Source organism: Galeopterus variegatus, unplaced genomic scaffold (assembly GCF_000696425.1).
Source record: "Galeopterus variegatus unplaced genomic scaffold, G_variegatus-3.0.2 Scaffold9831, whole genome shotgun sequence".
Lineage (NCBI taxonomy): Eukaryota > Metazoa > Chordata > Mammalia > Dermoptera > Cynocephalidae > Galeopterus > Galeopterus variegatus.
In genome coordinates this window covers 45,968-65,983 of record NW_007735942.1, presented here as the reverse complement: position 1 = coordinate 65,983, position 20,016 = coordinate 45,968, and the positions used below count along the sequence as shown (strand labels likewise).

General features: G+C 51.4%; 1 protein-coding gene across 1 annotated transcript in view; it reads right to left on the bottom strand.

Moving 5' to 3' along the window:
* NINL (ninein-like) overlaps nt 1-20,016 on the bottom strand; it is a 91,371-nt gene that overhangs the window by 38,390 nt on the left and 32,965 nt on the right. Inside the window, exons 10-15 of the mRNA XM_008593888.1 lie at nt 18,988-19,162; nt 17,900-18,010; nt 17,272-17,352; nt 12,423-12,534; nt 9,813-9,922; nt 8,597-8,883 (exon numbers count right to left, since the gene is read on the bottom strand). Of these exons, the coding sequence (XP_008592110.1) occupies nt 8,597-8,883; nt 9,813-9,922; nt 12,423-12,534; nt 17,272-17,352; nt 17,900-18,010; nt 18,988-19,162 (876 nt within the window). The remainder of the gene's footprint in view (nt 1-8,596; nt 8,884-9,812; nt 9,923-12,422; nt 12,535-17,271; nt 17,353-17,899; nt 18,011-18,987; nt 19,163-20,016) is intronic.

Here is a 20,016-nt window from a genome sequence, read left to right as displayed (position 1 = left end):
GGTTCTTTATTTGAAATCTTTCCATCGTTTTGAGGTAAGCAATTATTACAATAAATTTCCCCCTTAGTACTGTGTATTATTCTGTTTCTGTTGGTTATAACAAAATACACGGAATTGGGTAATTTGTAAAGAAAAAATTTATTGCTTATAGTTTCTGAGGCTGGGAATTCCAAAATCCAAGGAAAACATCTGGTGGTGGCAACAGTGACCCGAGTATCACATTACAGAAATGTCTTACTCCTGGCATTTTATTGATTTCGTTTGGATGTTTTAAATATCTTTTATTCTTTTCTTCCCCTTTTACTGTCTGACTGCTGTGTTTGCTGCTTTTTTTGAGGTGGTAAGATTTTTTTTCTCATTTGCATTTTTGTTCTACCAGTGGATTTTGTTCTTTCTTGTGAATTCGTGGTAGTGATTATTGGTTTTTTGCATTCCAGATGCAAGACTGCCTTGAGGATTTCTAGGGCTGGTCATGTGGTGATGAACTCCCACAGTTTTTGTCTGGGAAATATACTATTTGTCCTTCATTTCTGAAGGACAGCCTTGTTGGGTATAGTACTCTTGGCTGGCAGTTTTTCTTTTCATATTTTGAATATATCATCCCATTCTCTTCTGGCATATAGAGTTTCTATTGAGACATCTGCTGTTAGTTTGATGGGGACTCACTTACTGGTGACTTAACACTTCTCTTGCTGTTTTTAGGATTCTGTCTTTGAGTTTTGCCAGTTTGACTATAATATGTCTTGGAGAGGACCTTTTTGAATCCCCTGGATCAGATCCCCTGTTTGGGGATCTTTGAGCCTCCTGGATCAGAAGGTCCATGTTCACCCTATACCTGGGAGATTTTCCACTATTATTTCCTTGAATAGATTTACAGTGCCTTTTCCTTTCTTTTCTCCTGCTGGAACACCCATAATTTAGATGATTGTGCACTTACGGTTGTTTGCTAGCTCTCTCAGACATTCTTCACTTTTTTTTCGTTCTTTTTTTGGTCTGGCTGGGTTATTTCAAAAAGACTGTCTTCAAGATTAGAAATTCTCTCTTCTGCTTGCTCTAGCCTGCTGCTTAAGCTTTCAGTTGTGTTTTTTCATTTCATTGAATGACTCTTTCAGTTCCAGGAGTTCTTTTTACATTCTCTTTAAAGATATTCATCTCTTTGTGAATTTCCTCCTTCATATCCTAGATATTTTTTCTCATTTCATTGTGTTGTCTGAGTCTTCTTGTATCTCATTGAGTTTCCTTAGGATTGCTGCTTGGAATTCCTTTTCAGTCATTTCAAGAGTTTCCTGCTCTGTGGGGTCTGGTACTTAAAAATTACTGTATTCCTTTCATGGTGTCATATTTTTTTCCCCATGTTTCTAGTACCTGTACATTGATATCTGGTCATCCGTTAGAGCAGTCACTTGTTACTCTGCTGTGGGCTTTGAGGAGAGAGAATTCCTCATGCACGTGTGTTTTATATTGACTGTTGAGTAGGGTGTTTCACTATTGGTTCTGGATAGACGCAATGTGTGAGTACATCGGCTGTATTCGGTGTCAGATTTGTGTGTGTGTGCGTGCCTCCATGGCCTAGGCACTGGGGCACTTAGTGATTCCTTGCTGACATTAGTGACACTGCATTGAGTCTTGAGGACATATGTGTGCTCTTGCGTACATAAGAGAAGCACCTGGGTATACTGTCACTCTCTAGCTGAGATGGATAAACCTGGGCAGGCTTGCTGGAACCCCAGTTAGTGTCCCATGATCCTGATGCATGCTCTGGAGTGATTTGAAGGTCTTCAGCTTAAATGGACGACCCTGGGTGGGGATCCTTTCCATGCTCAGAAGCCCCTCCTGCATCCCTGCCACTCTGGAGTGGGGGATGGGGTGGTGCTGGCCAAGGAGAACTTTTCCATTCTGTTTGTGGCTATCTGAGTCTCTGCACTCACCAAAGTCTTTGCTACTCCCTCGATGCACTCCTTTACCCTTCTTTTTGTTTTTCTCCTGTGTAGCTGTGCATTCAGTATATTCTCCATCCATGCTGGAGAGAGAAATAATGTCTCCTTCTAGTCAGTCATCTTGCCTCTTTCTCCTTGTTGTCTTAAGTTGCTGAGTTTGTGGTAATTTGTTACAGCAGCAACAGGAAACTAATACACATACCAAGGAGCAGCAACTAGACTGAGCAGACTCCTCAGTGTCAACAGTGGAAGCTCTGACACTGAAAAAGCATGTTCAGAGGGTTGAGGAACAGCCCTTTCACCACTAATCTAGATTTGTGTTCCTTGGAATACTATCTTTCAAAAATGAAGGAAAATTTAAGACATTTTTCAGATAAACAAAAACTGAGGAAATTTACTCCAGAGTTTCATGAAAGGAACTTCTAAAGGATGCATGTCAGAAGAAAGAAAATGATCCATAAGGAAGGCAGGAAGTACAAGAAGGAATAGTGATTCCCCTACAGTGACAAGCTGAGAAAGATGCATATAATGATCACTCCTAAAATGTTTCATCTGAATCTAATCATGAGGAAAATCAGGCATGTAAATTGAGTGTGATTCTGCAAAATGATCTGGATTCTTCAAAAATGTCACTGTTCAAATTCTTAAAACAATCTCCTAAAACTGATTCATGAAAAAATAGAAAATCTGAATAGACCTATAACTAGTAAGGAGATTGAGTCAATAATTGAAAACCTTTCAATAAAGAAAAGCCTAGGGTCGGCCGGTGGCTCACTTGGGAGAGTGTGGTGCTGACAACACCAAGTCAAGGGTTAAGATCCCCTTACCAGTCATCTTAAAAAAAAAAAAAAGCCTAGAACGAGATGGCTTCACTACCAAATTCAACTAAACATTTGGAGAAAAATTAAATGTATCCTTCTCAAACTCCTCCAAAATTGAAGAGGAGGCAATATTTCAAAACTCATTTTATGAGGACAACATTAGCCTGATACCCAAGCCAGACAGATACCACAAGAAAAACAAACAAAAAAAAAAAACCATACCGGTATCCTTCATAAATATTAATGCTAAAATCTTCAACAAAATACCAGCAAAGGTTATTGTTTAATGTGTAAAGAGTTTCTTTTGGGGATGATAAAAACATTTTGGAAGTGGACTGAGTTGATGGCTGCACAACATTGTGAATGTTTAATGCCACTAAATTATACACTTAAAAATGGTTACAATGACCAATTTTGTTATATACGTACCATGATGAAAAAAAAAGTCAAAGTCCACTGACAAAAGATTAAAATACTGATGCACTCTTTTAGCTTAATGTCCATTAAAGCAATAAAACTAAATGAATAGCATAATCCTTGACTGGATCCAGAAAGGTGGGCAGGGGCAACCCATAAAGGCCTCATTGGCACAACTGGGGAAATCTGAATGTGGGTGTATGCTAAAAGCCAGTATTGTACGAATGTCAAATTTTCCATGTGTGATATGATACTGTGGATATGTAGGAGTATGCCTGTGTTCTTACAAAATAACATGCTGAAGTGTTTAGCAGCAAAGTAGCATAACGTCTGCAATTATGTGAAATGATCGAGGGGAACAAAAGTGGTGTGTGTGTGTGTGTGTGTGTGTACAGAGAGTGAGAAAGTGTTGTAGAGAAACGGTAAAGCGACAGTGGACAAACTCAGGCCCTGGGGTGTTCCGACCACTCCTGCTTTCTCTAAACTGCCGGCATGGATTCTTTCACAGCCCAGAGCCACTTTCTGGACTTTGCTTTCTCTTATTATAAAGGCCAAAATCTTCACCATGGCCTTCAAGATCCTGCACACTTGACCTTCACCCAGACAGGCTCTGCAGCTGCTGTGGACTCGAGGAGGGGGTCCCATGTGTTTCACTAAAAGGAGCTGCAAGAATGACAAGCTGGGAGTTGTGGCCAAGGGCCCATAGCTAGTGCTGGGGACAGACATGCCCTCCCAGAGCAGGAGCTGGAGCTGGGGGCCCAGCTGGGGTGAGGGGTGCTGGTGGGCTCAGGGGTACCTTCAAGCTACCAGTCTCACATGAACTGGCCTCTCAGTGGTTCCAGACACAGGTGACCCTCCCTCCTCAAAAGACACCAGCCCCGTCGTTCCCTCTTCCTCTGGAGCTCCTCCCCTTCTCTCTGCAGGGGCAGTACTGCAAGCATGAGTGTCATTTCCAGGTGTCCACTGATGGTGCCGTGACCCACTTCCAACCTCCCTGCCTGTATTGTGCCCACCTGTAACCCCCTTAAATTCAGCCTCCAAACTCCTGCCTGTGAATTTCCTGCACCTCTGCTGCAGTTGATCCTCTGGCTCCAGCCCCCTTGCCACTGCCCCACTATCTGCTCTTCTCGCGGCAGCCAGTCCTCCTGACAACCACGGGCACGTCCACGCAGCTGCCCACTCAGGCCCCAGCAGCTTGCTCTGGGAACCCTCCCCGTTCCCACAAGAGCTGCTCCTGTCCACCTTCGCTTCTGCACACCCCAACTCCCCACTTGCCAAATCCCTACCACCCACCCTGGCTGCTCCCCTTATGCCCAACACAGGCAGGCAGCCTCAAGGGAGCCTTGTCACCAGCCTTCCCAGATAGCCCAACTCAGACTAGGAGTCCCGGCCCACCTAGGGAGCCATCGGCTTGAATCTGCAGTTTCCATATACTCCCCTAGGCTTTCTCTACATCTGTCTGTGTCCTTGGAAAATGCAAACCATCCAGCAGCACAGCCCTTTGTTTCCTAATCCATAAAATGTGGGAACATCCTTCTTCATAACACTGGGGCACCACCAAGTGTGGTGCCCTCCATGGGGCTGAAAGCTCCAGATCTCATTTGCTCCAGTGAAATCCCTACCTGAGCCCGGCACACAGCAGTGCCCAGTGAACACCGTCCAATGACTGGGGACACCCACCCAAGAGGGAAAAGCATAAAGAAACATCTGGACAGTGAAGAGCAACCCTTTGGGAGGCCTGGGAGATACCAGGGCTTCTGGCTAATCACTGATATTCCCTTTACTAAAATGGGCTGTGCACTGACATTTTATCCTCTTGGTTTATCGTAAATCCCACACTTTTTTTTTTCTTTTCAAGGAAGCAACCTGCCCCCAGCTCCCCAGGAGAGCCTGTGCTGGCATGTGAGCCGGAATGTGGGTCTCACCACTCATCCCAGGACACGTCCATGTCTGCTGTGTCAGTGCCACTTGCCTGGACAAGCAGCAGTGACCTCCTGAGGCCTCCCTCCCAACACCTCACAGGTGTACTGTGTGGCAGTTAGTGATACCACACATGGAGCACAGACCATGTCACAAGCCTGCACGTGGCCACGCAAGTGCCCGTGAACATCTGTCTCCAAGGAGGAGCCAGGGAAGGGCTTTTGCAACCATGCTCTGCAGCATCTGGAAAAGCCCTCCTGGAATTCCTGGCTTCTGCCATAAAGCAAATGAGCCCTGGCCCCACACAGGGCCCTCTCAGCAAGATGTCTTCAGGCCTGCTCCGCACCTCGAGGCTTCCCAGCAGGCGTCAGCTGCAATGCATCTCCCAGCCCTGGGGCACTAAGCAGACCTCAGCCTCCCAGGCCGCTCAGAACACTTGGATGGGCTCCTCTTCTGCTGCTGCTGCCCCTCCAACGGCGCCGGGACCTGCCGGGTCACTGTGATCCCCAGGCCCAAGGACAGGGCCTGGCACACGCACTGGGTGGGCTGCAGCCCCCACCCTCCTGCCTCTCTCAGGTTTGGCAGGCCCAGGACGTGCCCAGGACGAGCATGGACAGCCCAAGATGAGCATGGGGCCTCCAACCAGGATGACTGTCCTTGTGAGAGCAGCAAGAACTTCCCGTGCACAAAGGCAGGGACACAAGAGCCAGCTGAGCTGCCCCAGAAAGGCCTGCCTGCCTCACTGTGCCCACTAGTGACTCACCAGTGATCCGTGGGATGCCTGCAGACAGGCTCGTGATCCCACACAGGCATGAGAGTCACACAGCCAGCCCGCCAGTCTGCAGACCTGTTGGTAGGAAAGGGCCCGGGCAGCAGTGACTAGTGGCAGAAGTTAAGGATAAGTGGAAACCAAACCTGTCCTTCTCTCTTGAATCTGCTTCTTTCTTGAGAGCCCGGATGACGTCTTCCAGCTGTAGCAGTTTGGTTTTCATGTAATTCTTCAATCTCTCCAGCACCATCTCACCCAGGGTGGCAATCTGTTCCTGCCCAGCCCCCCATGGGTCTGCAAGCCTGGGCTGGGATGGTGAGAGCCCCCTCCTCGCGGCCTCCCTGCTGTAGAGGAGCCCAGCCTCCAGGCCACACTCCATCCCTGCCTGCTGATGCCCCACGGAGACCAGCGCCCTGCTCAGGCTCCCAGCCTGTTCCTCCAAAATGGTCTAGGGCCTCTCAACCTCTGCCCTTCCCCAGGTGGCTGGGCTCAACAAGAGCAGCTCATGGACTGTGGGCTGTCTAAAGCTCCCTGGGCCCCTGGCAGAAGGCACTGGTTCTTCTGGCACGTGTGTCCACCTCTCAGAGAGAACAGAAGCCACCTCTTGGGTGTTGAGCAATCCCTGAAGGTTCTTGCTGAGGCTCTTGAAGGGCCCCTTTGACACCAGGGCTGGGGCAGGGGCAGGGCTCTACATGGCGTCTGCACAGCAAGGCTGGCCTGGCACATGCCAGCACTTGGCTGGCCCACAGCCAGGCCCATCTCCTGCCAACTCCCCAATTTCTCCGCCATCACCTGGCTCCAGCTGGGCAGATGGCCACTCCCCCCAGCCCAGACACAGGGTTACAGGACTGTGTGCACCTTCCTGGCCTCTCCCTGTCACTGCCAACCCATCTTTTGAGAGGGCCTGCAGCGCCTCCACTTCCTGGACCAGCCCTTCCACCTGCTTCCTACAGGTGAGTTCCAACTTCTTCTCGAAGGCCAACAACATGCACATCTGCGCCTTCTCTTTGCTTGTCCGCTCCTGCTCCAGGCCCAGCTGCCTCTCCACCTCTCACCTGCACCAGCTTGTCTTTCTTGTGCTCATGCTGCGGGGACAGGCTCTCATGGTGGGAGGTCTGCAGGGCCTCCATCCACGACAGCTCCTGGCTCAGCTCGACTTCTGTCTCTCTCCCACAGAAACAGCGTGCCATGCACGCTGCGGCTCTGCAGCTCTAAACCCAGGCCCCCCAAGCTTTTGTTCCAGCCACGTCACTCCTCTCTCCCTGGTGACGTCATCTTTCCTCACCCTACACCCCAGGGCTTAAACTCACACCCAGGACCCTTCTTAGTCCAGTGGAGGTTCTGTCCCCAACGCAATCAGGCTCTACAACAGAAGCCAATGCAGAAGCCATGCACACGTGATTGCTTAAATGTAATGTAATTACAACTGAAAAAAATGAAAATTCAGTCCCTTAGTCACACTGGCCATATTTCAAGAGCTCAGGAAGCGTGTATGGCCGGTGGCTGCTGAAATAGACAGAACAGACACAGGACATGTCCTCATGCAGCAAGTTCTGTTGGACAGCACTGATCCAAAGTTTTAGTGACATGGGAGAAACTCACCCATAGTCAAAGCTGCCCCAGAAAAGCCCTTAAGCTGCTGGGCCTACTGGACAGGAGCACCAGGCCTAGAGGAGCAGGTGGCAGAGAGTGGAAGGGGCTGGCTATGGCTCCACCTCCATGCAGAGGGGTGACTGTGAGCCCGGCTAAGAGCAGCTCCCCAGGACCCGAGACAGCTCGGGATGGGCGGCCAGGTGCACATGGGCCTGACACTGAGAGGAAGGGCAGCCACCTATACCTGTCCCTATGCCTCCCCATTGGGGTCTGCAATTCTCTGGTCAAGTCCCTTATCATGTACTCCTGGGGCTTAAGAGAAAAGAGCTTAAAGCTCAAGGGAAGCACGTGACCTAAAGACTTTCCATCTGTTCCCGGGATGGTAAGTGGGTTCTGCAAGCCCCTGATGATGGCCTGACAGCCTGGGGCTGCTCCACTGGTGTCACTTTGGAGGGGAGAAAGGAAGAGAGAGTGCAGAGTCATCTTCATCACATCCCACATACCCGGCCACCTCCATGCCCACGGAAGGTCGGGGCCTCCTGCTGTCAGTGTGGTGATGAGGTCATGCCCACTCAGCTCCGGTGCCTGAACCCAGCCCACCCCACACAACGCCCCCTCACGGCTCCGCAGCCACCTGCTGTATGCTCCACTCTGGGCAGTGGGAGGCCCTGGCCCTGCTGTGGGCAGGGGACCTGGCCAGTCTGGTAGGAGGGGCCTGACGCTCTCCATGGAGCAGTGAGCCCCAGTGAAGCAGCTCAGCATCTGCAGTAACTAGATACTGGTGACCCTACTACGTCAGATTCGTGCGACAGAACAGGCACGTGGTCACTTCTCACGTAACTCTGACACTGTAACACACAGAATATCATACTCAGGTTTTCCAAATAAGCCTTTTCTCCCATTTGTGCAAGCATTTTAGCCTTTCCAAGAATCTCACTAGCCAAACTAGCCATCTTTCCCACTGGTTTAGGGCTGTGGGATCTTCGCCACGTCCCTGCTCTTTCAGCCTCGTCTTCCTGCCCAGAGGAAACCCCAGGGGTGGGCACTGTAATTCTGAGCAATTTGCCTACAGCTAATCTCAAGTCTTGGCTCTTGGCAAGAAACTGTGGACTTGAATGTCCCAAAGAGAGTGCCTGGACCTGATCTGCTGCAGCTGGTCCTGATGTCGCCGGTGCAGCTCCCCCTCCAGCCGCTGGGCCAGGCCCGAGAGCGCCCGGGCGCAGCACTGCTCGGGGCAGCGGGCAGCGTCCCGCAGCTGCTCCTGCAGGCCTCGGATGACCTCCTGGGACTTGGCGTGGAGCATCTCCAGGTCCACTTTCTGATCCTCCAGGACATCAACCTCAAGCTGGTGAGTCTGCTCCATCTCCTTTCTCTCCTTCTCAAAGTTTCTTTTCATTACCTCGATTTCCCTCTCATAGTAATTTACCTAAAAAGAGAAACATGAGCAACATAGTCAGGAGGTCCTAAAAATGACCTAGCTGACAACACAACACCGAAGTATGACGGTGTCAGGCGCAACGTCCAGAGAGCCGACAGCCCAGGCCCAACAGGTCTGCAGAAGGGGACAGCAATGCTCCAGATGGCCCAGCATGGCCACCTATGGCACCTCATCACTCGTGAGGAAGGTCCAGTGGGGGGAACAAGAGGCTCGGGGCCAAGCTGGGCTGGGTGTCTGGCCAGAGTGCAAGAAAGAACAGGGTGTGACAACTACTTTGAGAACTGGGAGCCTTCACAAATCCCACAGGTGGTTCTGAGCACTGTGAGGCCCCAGACCGAAGGAGCTACCTCAGCAGCTTCCAGCTACTCCATCCAGGGGACCACGGGTACAAGTGCAGGACAGAGGCGGCCCCACCTCACTGCTGCTCAGACCAAGGAACTGGACACATGACAAGAAGTTCTGGACACTGTCCCTTAAAACCCACCACTGCCTAATGGCAGAGCAGGAGACAAGTTCACCCACAAGGACAGACTCAGCCAGGTTGGGCCTGGCCAAAAAGCCACTGAGTACCCCACACTGGGCAATGCCAAGGTCACTTGAGCTTAGAACAGAGCCAGGAACAGTGATTCCCAACAGAGACAAGCAGGGGGGCCACCCTCAGCACATCCCCTGTGACACTAGGGCATAAGCCACTCCCTCCCACTACTGGGCATTCCCACAACCTGCTTCCTTGAGAGGGTGTGGGGCATAACGTCAATTTCCTTTCCATAGCCCTGCACACTTTCTTCCCCATGCGGGCTCCTCACAAGGCAGAGGACTCCAGGACAGATGCAGGTGGAAGCACCGGCACAGCTGGGAAAGCCATCTGCAAGCAACGGGCCACCCTCATCACCCTGTGGGCCTCTGGCTCCCCTCACCTTGGTCTCCAGCTGGATCCTGAGGTCTTGGCAATGCTCCTTCACCTGCTCCATCATTATCTCCGTTGCTATACTCACTGGTGAGGAATCCCCCATGAACGAAATGACACCTGCACACAAGGGGACGTTTCTGTTTATGTCGTGCCCAGGACACCATGGGGTCCCTTCCAAACCCTCTAATCTGATATGTGGATGGCCTCAGCCTTCCTCTCACCACCCCAGTGACAAAGCACAACCTTCCACATCCACAGTCTGTGAGAAGAATGCAGCACTGGCTGCAAGGGTCACGCAGTGTTCCGAAATTAACACTCTTTAGCCTTTGCCAAAATACAGATTCTCATAGATGTAATAGGCTCCCTGCAAGATTCATCAGGGCCCTTTAGTTCCCTAAAAGATGGCCATAACACAGTACATGTACTGCACCCTAAATTCTGTTCCCTGATGATGCCATATACAGAAGACACGGGAAGCAGAGGACGCAGTGGCCTGAAGCGCAGCAAACCTCAGGGACAGAGCAGGCCTTTGCACGAGGTCTCAATCACATGTAGATGATCCCATGCACGTGCACAGAGCTCAGCTGTCGGTTGTGTACTTCAGCTTCCCCCTCTTCTTAGCAGCCCTACATTGTCTGTTATTACATCATACAAATGATGCTGGGCTCCAGTCGTTCAGTCCGCACACTAGATCCCAGGGGAATGAAGGCTCTGACGGTGCACAGGAGGAGAGGTGCAAGCGCCTCAATGACATGGCAGACAACGGCCAGGCAGGTCACTGGGACGAGGTGCCTGGCCCCACCAGCACTGCCCAGGCTCAGGCGATTCCCAACGCTGCAAGCGTGTGGATGGGAACCACCACCAGGGTCTCGTCTGTGCCACTCCAGGGGACAGGAAAGAGGGAAAAAGACACTTTCCCACCATCTCCTTCCATTTTTCCAAATTATTTTCCATGAAAAAGATGGACAGACTCAGGGACATCAGAGCCAAGAGAACTCAGGAAAGAAGTCATATCATCATCCCAGCAACCAAAAGCTGCCCCAGGCCCCGGCCACATGGGCCTAGGCAAGCAGGTGCCCAACAGCTCAGCCCTCATCACTCCCTCCAATGTATGCTGTCCTGACTGGCCCCTCTGGCAGCAGACAGATCCCTCCTCCTTCTAAGGGTCCAATGGAACCTCTGTGGTTGGAGGGTGGGGGGCAAAAGGGGAAGAAAAAGGGCCAGGGCTGGGAGGTGGCACTGGTGTCATTAGTGGTGATGGGAAGCTCAGGGCTGCCTCCCCATAGCACAAGGTCTGACAAGGATTCTGGGGTGGAGACCTCAGCTCAGCCTCTGCTCAGGACATGGGATGGTGGTTCCTGATGTGGACCACAGGCTCTGTGCAGCCAAGGCTCCTCGGGAGACAAAGGAGGCAACCACCACCTCTTCCCTGAGCCGGGCTACATCCCTGGCCGCACTTTATTCCCAGGCTGAGATCTGAAAACAACCCGATGCGCCAGCTGTACCCCAATACCTTCTGGCCTTGCTGGCCTGGGGTGAGGCCAGGACGCTGTCCTGAAGATTCCCAGTGAGTCTGACAGCCATCGGGCTGTGGGTCTTGGGAACCTTCCAATTCCAGTAAAGGAGCCCACAGGAGAGGGGGCTGCCTTAGGGGACCCAGGAAGCCAGACCCACATACACAGACATCCCCACCAGACTGCCCTCAGAGATTCCCATGTTGGCTCTTCCAGGGGCAAATTTTTTTCTATATTACCAAGTGAATAGCTTTAGGGCAATATGGAAACCCTGGGTGCTCTCAGGATTAGACAGGAGCCAAATGTTCTCCGAGAGGCCGAGGCCACCAAAAGAGGGGTATCGAGGGGAGCAGGTAGGGCTGAGTCCCCACACACCCCCAGCAGCAGGGGACATGGAGCCATGTGCATCACGTGTGGCAGCGTGAGTAGGCAAAAACCCACAAGGCCTACCCCGCGCTCCAGAAAGACCACAGCAAACCACCATTCAGGGTAGCCGTGGCCTCTGCACCCCTATTCTGTTCTCTAGAAGAACCAAGAACACTTCAACACGAGTCCTGTGGCCCCTCAGCGCTTGTCCCAACCCCATCAGCTGCCAGCAGGGGTGGAGGCCCTGGTCCTTCCCTGGAGCCCAGTCTCCTCCCCACCTCGCTCAGATCCTGGGGGCAACAGCTCCACGGTCACCAGGAACAGAAAACATCCAGCCCAGCCAGCCTCGGCCACACAGGCCTCTGATTACCAGGAGACCACGAACCCACTTTAAAGCTCCTATCCCTTCCGGAGAACTGTCACCAGAACAAACTCACCGATCCAAGAACAACCCAGGCTGATGCCCCGTGCCCACCCTAGGCCTCCCTCCCTCCCTCCCTTCTCTAGGTAACCTAGAACTCATCCCTGTGTCCCTGCTGCAAGGTCACCATGCAGCATCTCACTGGACTTCCTCGGAAATATCCCTGCAGAGCGGACATGCCTCCCCTGAGATCAAAACAAGGTCATCATAACCTTCACCATCTCCACCAAATGGTAAAGTCCCCTCCCTCCTCCCCCCAGCTCTGGGGTGTGGTGTTAATGCCCAGCCTTGGGCTGCACCCTCACAGGGTTCCTACCTGCTGGGCCGTGTCCACCTGGACCCCCTGAGGGGATGTGCTGACTCTTGGGCAGCCGTGCCTGCAGGCCTTCCAGCTCAGCTTGCAGCTCGTCGTTGCGGTCCTGCAGATCCTGTGGGGCAGAGCCAGACACCTCCTCCAGCTGCTGCCACCACTGGGCCCAGCAGAGAGGGGATGACCTGGGCATACCATGTCTCCCGGGAGGGTCCACTATGGGATAAGTGTACTATGAGGCAAGTGGTATCAATTCTGGACCTCCAGCATAGGACACAATCTGGATTTTGAGTCCCTAACTATGTGGTGAGCTAAGCGAGAGGCCACTTCTTGACTTTCTCGCGCCCTAAATCACTTTCTACCACTGTATCTGTGGGAGGTGCCCCATTGTGAACCTGGCTCTGCACTGTCCAAGGGAGCCACTCGCCACTGGGCTACTGAGCTGTGATCTGAAGTGTGAAGAGTATCAGTCGAGATGTGCAACATGCATAATACACACTGGATCTCCAAGACTTACTCCAGTAGATTGCCAGCGGCACTGACAGATGTGGAGGGGTGCTGGAGTTGGAAAATCATTTTGCAACCATCAAGGTACAGACGGAATTGGGCAAGAATGATCAGTGGATGCTAAATCCAGGGAAAATCTTGATGAAGAGCGGGCAATTTACATGGTCTTAAAGTGTCTCCCCACTGACTGCCTATTAATTGCAAGGGAGGAAAAATGGTAATTATACAGTGGGGAAATCAGGCAGCATCTTGACCAGGTGGCTGAAATCACCTCCTCCAATGAAGACAGGTGGACACAACATCACCTATGCAGCGTTCCAGATGAGAGTGCAGGGCCTCAATTTAATCAAAAGGAACCGTCAGAAAAACACAAAATGAGAAAGTTCCTATGAGAAATGGGAAGGGAGGACAGTAATCCTCAAAAATATTAGTGTCATCAAAGACAAAGAAAGGCCCTGGGAATGTTTCAGAATAAAGCCCGTTGAAGACACAGGACAACTAGGGCAGCACCAGGTCCCACTCTAGTCACATCCTGCAGGGGAAGTTCTCCACAGGACACTGTGAGATCATCTAAGAGGAACACAATGCAGAGAGCAGGCTCCAGCATTGCTTTAATGTCAACTCGTGAAGCCGACTGTGTGTCAGGATTATTTTTATTCAGCGGCAAGTTAGGAAACTGCCTCTCCAAGAAAAAAAGCCCTAATTTGTAGCTTCTACAGATTTCTGTGATGTAAATAATCCCACCATAGCTGATATAAAGGTATCAAAGGTTTAACAAGCAGCCAGCAAAATTCCTGAACAGTTAATAATCAACTCTTGTGCACCTGCAGGAGCAGGCGCCTGCCCAGCACTGCTAGGTGAACTGTACACTCAAGAGTTGAAGGGTAAAGAGTCATGATGAATGTAACTTATTCTCAGATGGCTCGGAAATAGTTATGTCTGTATGCTCACACCCACCCACACACACACACACACACAGTGAGCAAGTATGCAAGAGATAAAGCAACCAGCAGACCACGTAAACGGGTGAATCTGGGTAAAGGGTATGCAGGTGTTCTTGGCACTGTTTTTACATTTGTAACTCTGTGTAAGTTTAAAATTATTTTCAAATAAAAAGTTAAGATACTCAAATGTTACTTTGAAATAAACAAATACCCAAGAAGTGGAAAGGAGAAATCTCTAAATAAATAGGTTAGCACTAAAATATCTCTGCTGATGTTTCAGAAAATAAAATTTCAAGGACCAAATGTGGAAAGGGTAGCAGGTCTTTGTAACAGAGTCATGTGAAAGAAAGAAGGGGATTATGTTTGTAAAACCTGGTGCACCAAAGAAACATTATTTCTAGGTTCTCAGTCTACTTAAGCTTTTTTTTTTTTCCTTTTTGTCTTTTTTCATGACCAGCAATGGATTGCAACCCTCAGTGTCGCGCCCGTACCGGACCGGGACCGGCAACGGGATTGCAACCCTCGGTGTTGCTCCCGCACCTCGCTCAGCCAGTGAGCGGGAACCAGTCTGTATGTGGGATCCGAACCCTCGGCAGGAGCGCCGCCACACTTCCCAAGCGGCACACTGTAGCAGTGCGCCACCGGGCCAGCCCCAACTTAAGCTTTGAGAGAAGGAAAGAACCCAGCAGGTGACTACAGCCCTGGCAGAAAGCTGTCCAGCATGTTCCACCTGCACGATAGGCCCACACCCCACCCCACCTGAGTTCAGCAGTAGGGTGACACAGCTGACCACACACAGGATTTTCAAAAGCCAGAATGAGGCAGTGCAGGGAAAAGCACTGGGACCCCGGAGTCAGGTTTGGAGTGAGAGGGCAAACCACAGACAGGAAGTGGGCACGCACAGCCGCTCCAGAGCAGCAGCTCGGCTCACCTGTATCCTATTGTATTGCCAAAGCAACACACAGCAGGAACAAAGTCAATTTTACTTTAAATTGGAGGGAAGTCATGAAGAAGTAAATTGATGACAGACCTTTAAAACCTGTTTCTCTGGCCATGGGGCAGCCCATTAAATAATTACCAGCTTCAAGGACAGATGTTCTCACCACAAAATCTGTCTAACTTTCAAATCATGCAAAATTACTTTGCAACTATTTGTTCACTAACAATGACCACATCAGCATCCCCAGAAATAAGCATGAGGTGACGTGAAGCAAAGCCTTACAGGTGACTTCTACATAGAAAGAATTACATGCAACTAAAACCAGTTGTGTCTACTGCATCACCACACAAGGTAACTAGTATCACCAACCTGGTAAAATTAATTCAGTCTCAGATAATCGCATCTTCAGGTAGTTATGAATTACAGTGCTCAACTTGAAATTTTTTATTGTAATTATTTAGTAGTAAAGCAAGTTTGCAGAAGAAATAAGTGAATGAACAGTAAACTCTACTGACATCCTGAGATTTTTCTTCTCATTTTTACCAGTGGGGATTACACAGGGTTTTCAACGGCTGTGATCTGAGGATGCATATTTCATATCTCTGTTCACTTGGCAATGTTGCCTAGCTAGGCTTCGGTGTCTAGAATCATCCACTTCCTCATTATTTTCAAGGCTATACAGGATTCTAATAAGTGGTAATATGCTCAGGCATTCCCAGATACTGGCATTCAGTTGTTTCTAGTTGCTACTCTGATAACTTGTTTGGACATAACTTTCTTTATACTAAGGATGTGTGAGCAGCAGGTGGGTCAAGGGCTGAGGTTTTTGATGGTGCCTAATTTTAACACAAATTTTATACCTCTCTTTGTTAAAAAATTAAAAAGGGTTTCTGTATAAATTTTGCATAAATTAACTTTTGGTAAGTTAAATCCTAACTGGGAGCTGACTATTAAGGAACCATGTGTTGAATTTCTTTATAAATGAAAGAACTTTTCTGTATTGTTAATAATCAACCCAGCTCAACTCTGGTTTGTTCCTTTTTTATTGTGCTGAAATTCCTGCAGGAGGACTGTCCTGCAGGCCAGAGCAGGGTTGGGGAGACGGGGCAGGGGTGGAACTGGCCTGCCGCCATCTGGGCTGCGAGGCCTTCAAGGCACACCTGACTTTTAGAAGGTCGCACAGCCTCAGAGTGCTCAAGCAAGCAGGGAGGAAAAGGGAGAGACAGGAGAAGGGCCCAGAACTCAGCAGTGAGCATTTAAAAGTATGTCAGGAGGGCGGTGGCCCAACCACAGCTCTGATCAGTCATACAGTGGCTGTGTCCTACAGACGCAGAAACCCACCCCGTCTGCAAGCAGCACAGCCCACGAGGGCAGGCATCGGGGTGGGGGCTGCCTTCCTCATGCCCGCCCTCTCATGAGGACACATACAGTGGCTGTGTCCTACAGACGCAGAAACCCACCCCGTCTGCAAGCAGCACAGCCCACGGGGGCAGGCATCGGGGTGGGGGCTGCCTTCCTCATGCCCGCCCTCTCATGAGGACATGGTGGAGCTTCCCAAGGCCATATCACAAGAGACGGACACAGAAGCAGAGGCGGGAAGCCAGCTGTCTGCCACAGCCAGCCATTAAAGAACTAGCAAAAATGTAAAACGATGGCACACTTCTAATTTTTCCTTCTTTTGGAAAATAGCTATTTTCCCAAAACTGTGCTATTTATGTTAACCTGTTATTATGTTAACTTATTATGTTAAAATGAATTAAACTTAAAAAAATTTCCACTTTAACTTTTTACCACAGTAAATATTAGATATAACCCACATAACCTACATCAACAAAAGCTCTTTGGGGTCCACAGTAAGTGTATGGGGGTCGTGAGGTATAAATTTCGTTCACCAGCTCTGCCCTGCCCTGCACTCCAGGGTCTCCAGAGGTAGGAGCCTGATCCACATTGCTAGGCTTGGCTGTGGAAATCTAAACATTAACAATCGGATACGAGATGACACACTACATGGTGCCTGGAAACACAGAGGTGGCATTCAGAACAGGTGCCAAGGTTAGCCAGGAACCCATCAGTCTCGGGACCTGGACTAGTCCCCAGGACACAGGCAGCACAACACGGCAGCACTGTGCAGGCTCAGGCCCAGCTGTGGTCAGACACTGCCTGGAGAAGAGGCTCCTGCCATCCCTTGCTGGACCACCTTACACACAGAGACCAGGAGTGCGGCCCACCCAGGAGGTAAGACGGAAAAGGTCTACACGTTGGCACCTAGGTCTGAGCCAGACAGACCCTGACACCTGCAGTGCTGGTCCCATCACGGGTACCCTGTTCGACCCCTGCTGCAGGTGGGATGGGGGAATGTGGGGAGGGCTCTGTGCACCATGACAACCGCGAGGGCCCCAGTCCCAAGGTCCTGTGGGACACAGGGCTGCTCCAGGTAGCTAAGGAGGATGGGCGGGGCACGTACCCGGCACTTGAGCTTGTACTCCTTCAGAATTGCCGCAAACCGCTCCTCCTGGGCCAGGAGTTCTGAGCTCTGTGGCTCTAGCTGAAAGTCAGATTGGACCGACATAACTGCCAGGGCCTCAGGCCAGGTGGAGCTGCTCCCCAGCCCCTGGGCCCTGAGAGCCTGGCTTGCTTGCTCCCCACCAGGCTCTGTAGCTCCAGGTACAACCACCCCATCCCTCCTCCTTTTCCCCCAAACCCCTGCCTCCCCATTTAAAAGTTCTCCAGGCCGAGGGATTTTCCAGATTTATTGAAGGCATTCACGCTCACACCTGCAGGCTGAGCTGCATTCCTACCACAGCTGCCTGGGAGGCCCCCCAGTGGCACAGCGCTCCTTCTGCACTCCCAGCCACAGGGAACCAGTCACTGAGGCTGTTGCTAAAGACACTTTGTGTGCTAGGAGGATGGACCCTACACTGTCAGGAGCGGGAGCAAAACAGACGGACAGTCTTGATGCTAATTTTCTCTCCATTCTAGAATTTTAATAGAAAAACACTACATTCGGTCCCCTATGTCATCTTATTCAGGACGCTGACCACTTTTGATCCCCACCCCAGGTCTCTCTCTGAAGACTCAGCAGCAGGACTCACCTTGTCCTTCAGCACAAACTCCAGATCATTCTGCAGCCTCAGGACCAGCTTCTCTGAATCCGAAAACTTCTCTACCACTTCCACAATATCCTTCTGCAATCGACTGTTTTCCTAAAAGACACAGGCCAGTTGCTTACCAGGCAGAGGAGGAGAAGGCAGGCAGGTCTCAGTGTCACCTCTCAGGGAAGAAGGGAGGGTGTGGGGTGCTGACTGCCTCTGCCCTGTGCAGGCTGTGCCCGAGCTCCATCACTGCCCACTGTCTTTACTTCTCCCCCCACCACCACCCTGTGCTCAGAAGGGCTAGCAAAGCATTATTTCTGAACAGTGTTCTAAATGAGGGCTTTGAAATTGCACCAACACAGCTCAGAGTCCATCAGGGAGGAAGGTGGCATCTGCAGACACAGACTGAGTGAAGGGTTGACAGGGACAGTGGGGTGCAGAGCAAGGTGGGTGGGTGGTTCCTAGGGTGCCCGGCTCCTCCTCCAGGAGGTAGAGGCAGTGGGAGGCAGGGCAGGGCAGAGGCAGAAAGAAACCGCAGGGCTGCAAGTTAGGAACTCAGGAACGGAGGCGGGCAGGAGCAGAGCAGAGACCAGGCGCTGGGGCTGTCCATGTGCCCGGCACCTCACTGGAGCCAGATGCGGGGTGGGGGCGGGTTGTGGGATGCCCACCAAAGCCCATAAAACTGCATCGGGTCCAGGCCACAAAGCCAGGGCTCTGGCAGGTGACCCCAGAGTTGCTCCTAGTCTCTGGGGTACAACCACTAACCCTCCCTGACCTCTGGTCCACTTGACCCAGAGAAGGAGTGAGAGGGAGAAGAGGAAGAGGCGATGGTGCTCTTGCAAAGTCAGGACCCTTCTGCTTTGCCTGAGGTGTGACACGGCCCCACTGCAGCAAATGTTCCTTGGTTTGAAATACCAGGTGTCTCCCTACCTCTGAAATGTAAACTTGAGGCACTGGAAGGTGTCGGGTCCTGGATCAGGAAGATGTGAGTGTGAGAGGCTACACTCACGGGCCTGCCCTGCTCCAGCTTTAAGCTCCGGCCCCATTTTTGTCCCTTGGGGCGGGGTTCCCTGGGGGTGCCCACCTACCTTCAGGGCCAGGGTCAGCTTCTGGCGGAGGCCAGCTTCCTCAGCCTGCAGACGGCCCAGATCCTGCTCCAGCGCCACCCTCTGCCTGCGGGCCTGCTCCCAGAACAGCTCTCGCTCCATCTCCACCTCCGACCGCAGGAGGCTCAGCCTGCCCTGGTAGCCCTGCTCCAGGTGCCTGAAGCGCATCACACACGTTACACATGTCACACTGGGGCTCTCCAGCGATGCCCCAGCCCTCACCACCCAACCCTTGCTGCCTCAGGGCCTCTTCCCTCTTGGAAATCTCCCTGCCCTCAGCACTCGGCTGACCATGCTGGACCCTGTGGTCCCACTTGATGGCCCAGGTCGCCTTTCCTTAGCAGGCCTAGCACACACTCATCTATCGTGGGCTGCTGGAGGTGACCCCCAGAGAAGGCGAATGCTGGTGCTGTGGCCAGAGCCCTTAGGGCAGGCGGGCAGGGCTCTCTGGGGGCTGCCTCTCCACCTGCTCTGCCCTGCTCCCCACTGCTCCCCACTGCTTGGCAGTAACCCTTTGACAAAGGCCTTTGATACCAAAAGCGTACAGACGCCGGCCTCCCCCCAGGAAGTAGGCGGCAGAGAACCTATGGACAGTGAACTCCCAAGGCAGTGAGGAGAGGAGGCAGGAGGCATTTCCCCAGATCATGCGTTCATCTTCTCCATCATGATGCCAAGTTCTGGCCTTACACTGACACAGCTGCTCCACAGGATCTCTCAAACCAAGTCCACCAGACTGAAGATGCCTTCAGCAGAGGGTGTGGCAATGTCAGTCACTGAGTGCAAGACAATACCTGGGCTCAGCCAGCGGGGCCCGGCCTTATAATCTTGGCTCAAAACATTAAAGGAACAAAATCCGAAGGGGAAGAAGATAGAGCAACAGCGGCTGTCACTCAGGAAAAGATAAGACGATAAATCTGACTAATTTAATACTCTACAAACCTTTGCAATTTTTTTAAAAATACATACTTGAAAGGTCAGGGGTTCAGATCCCCATACCCGCCAGCTGCCAAA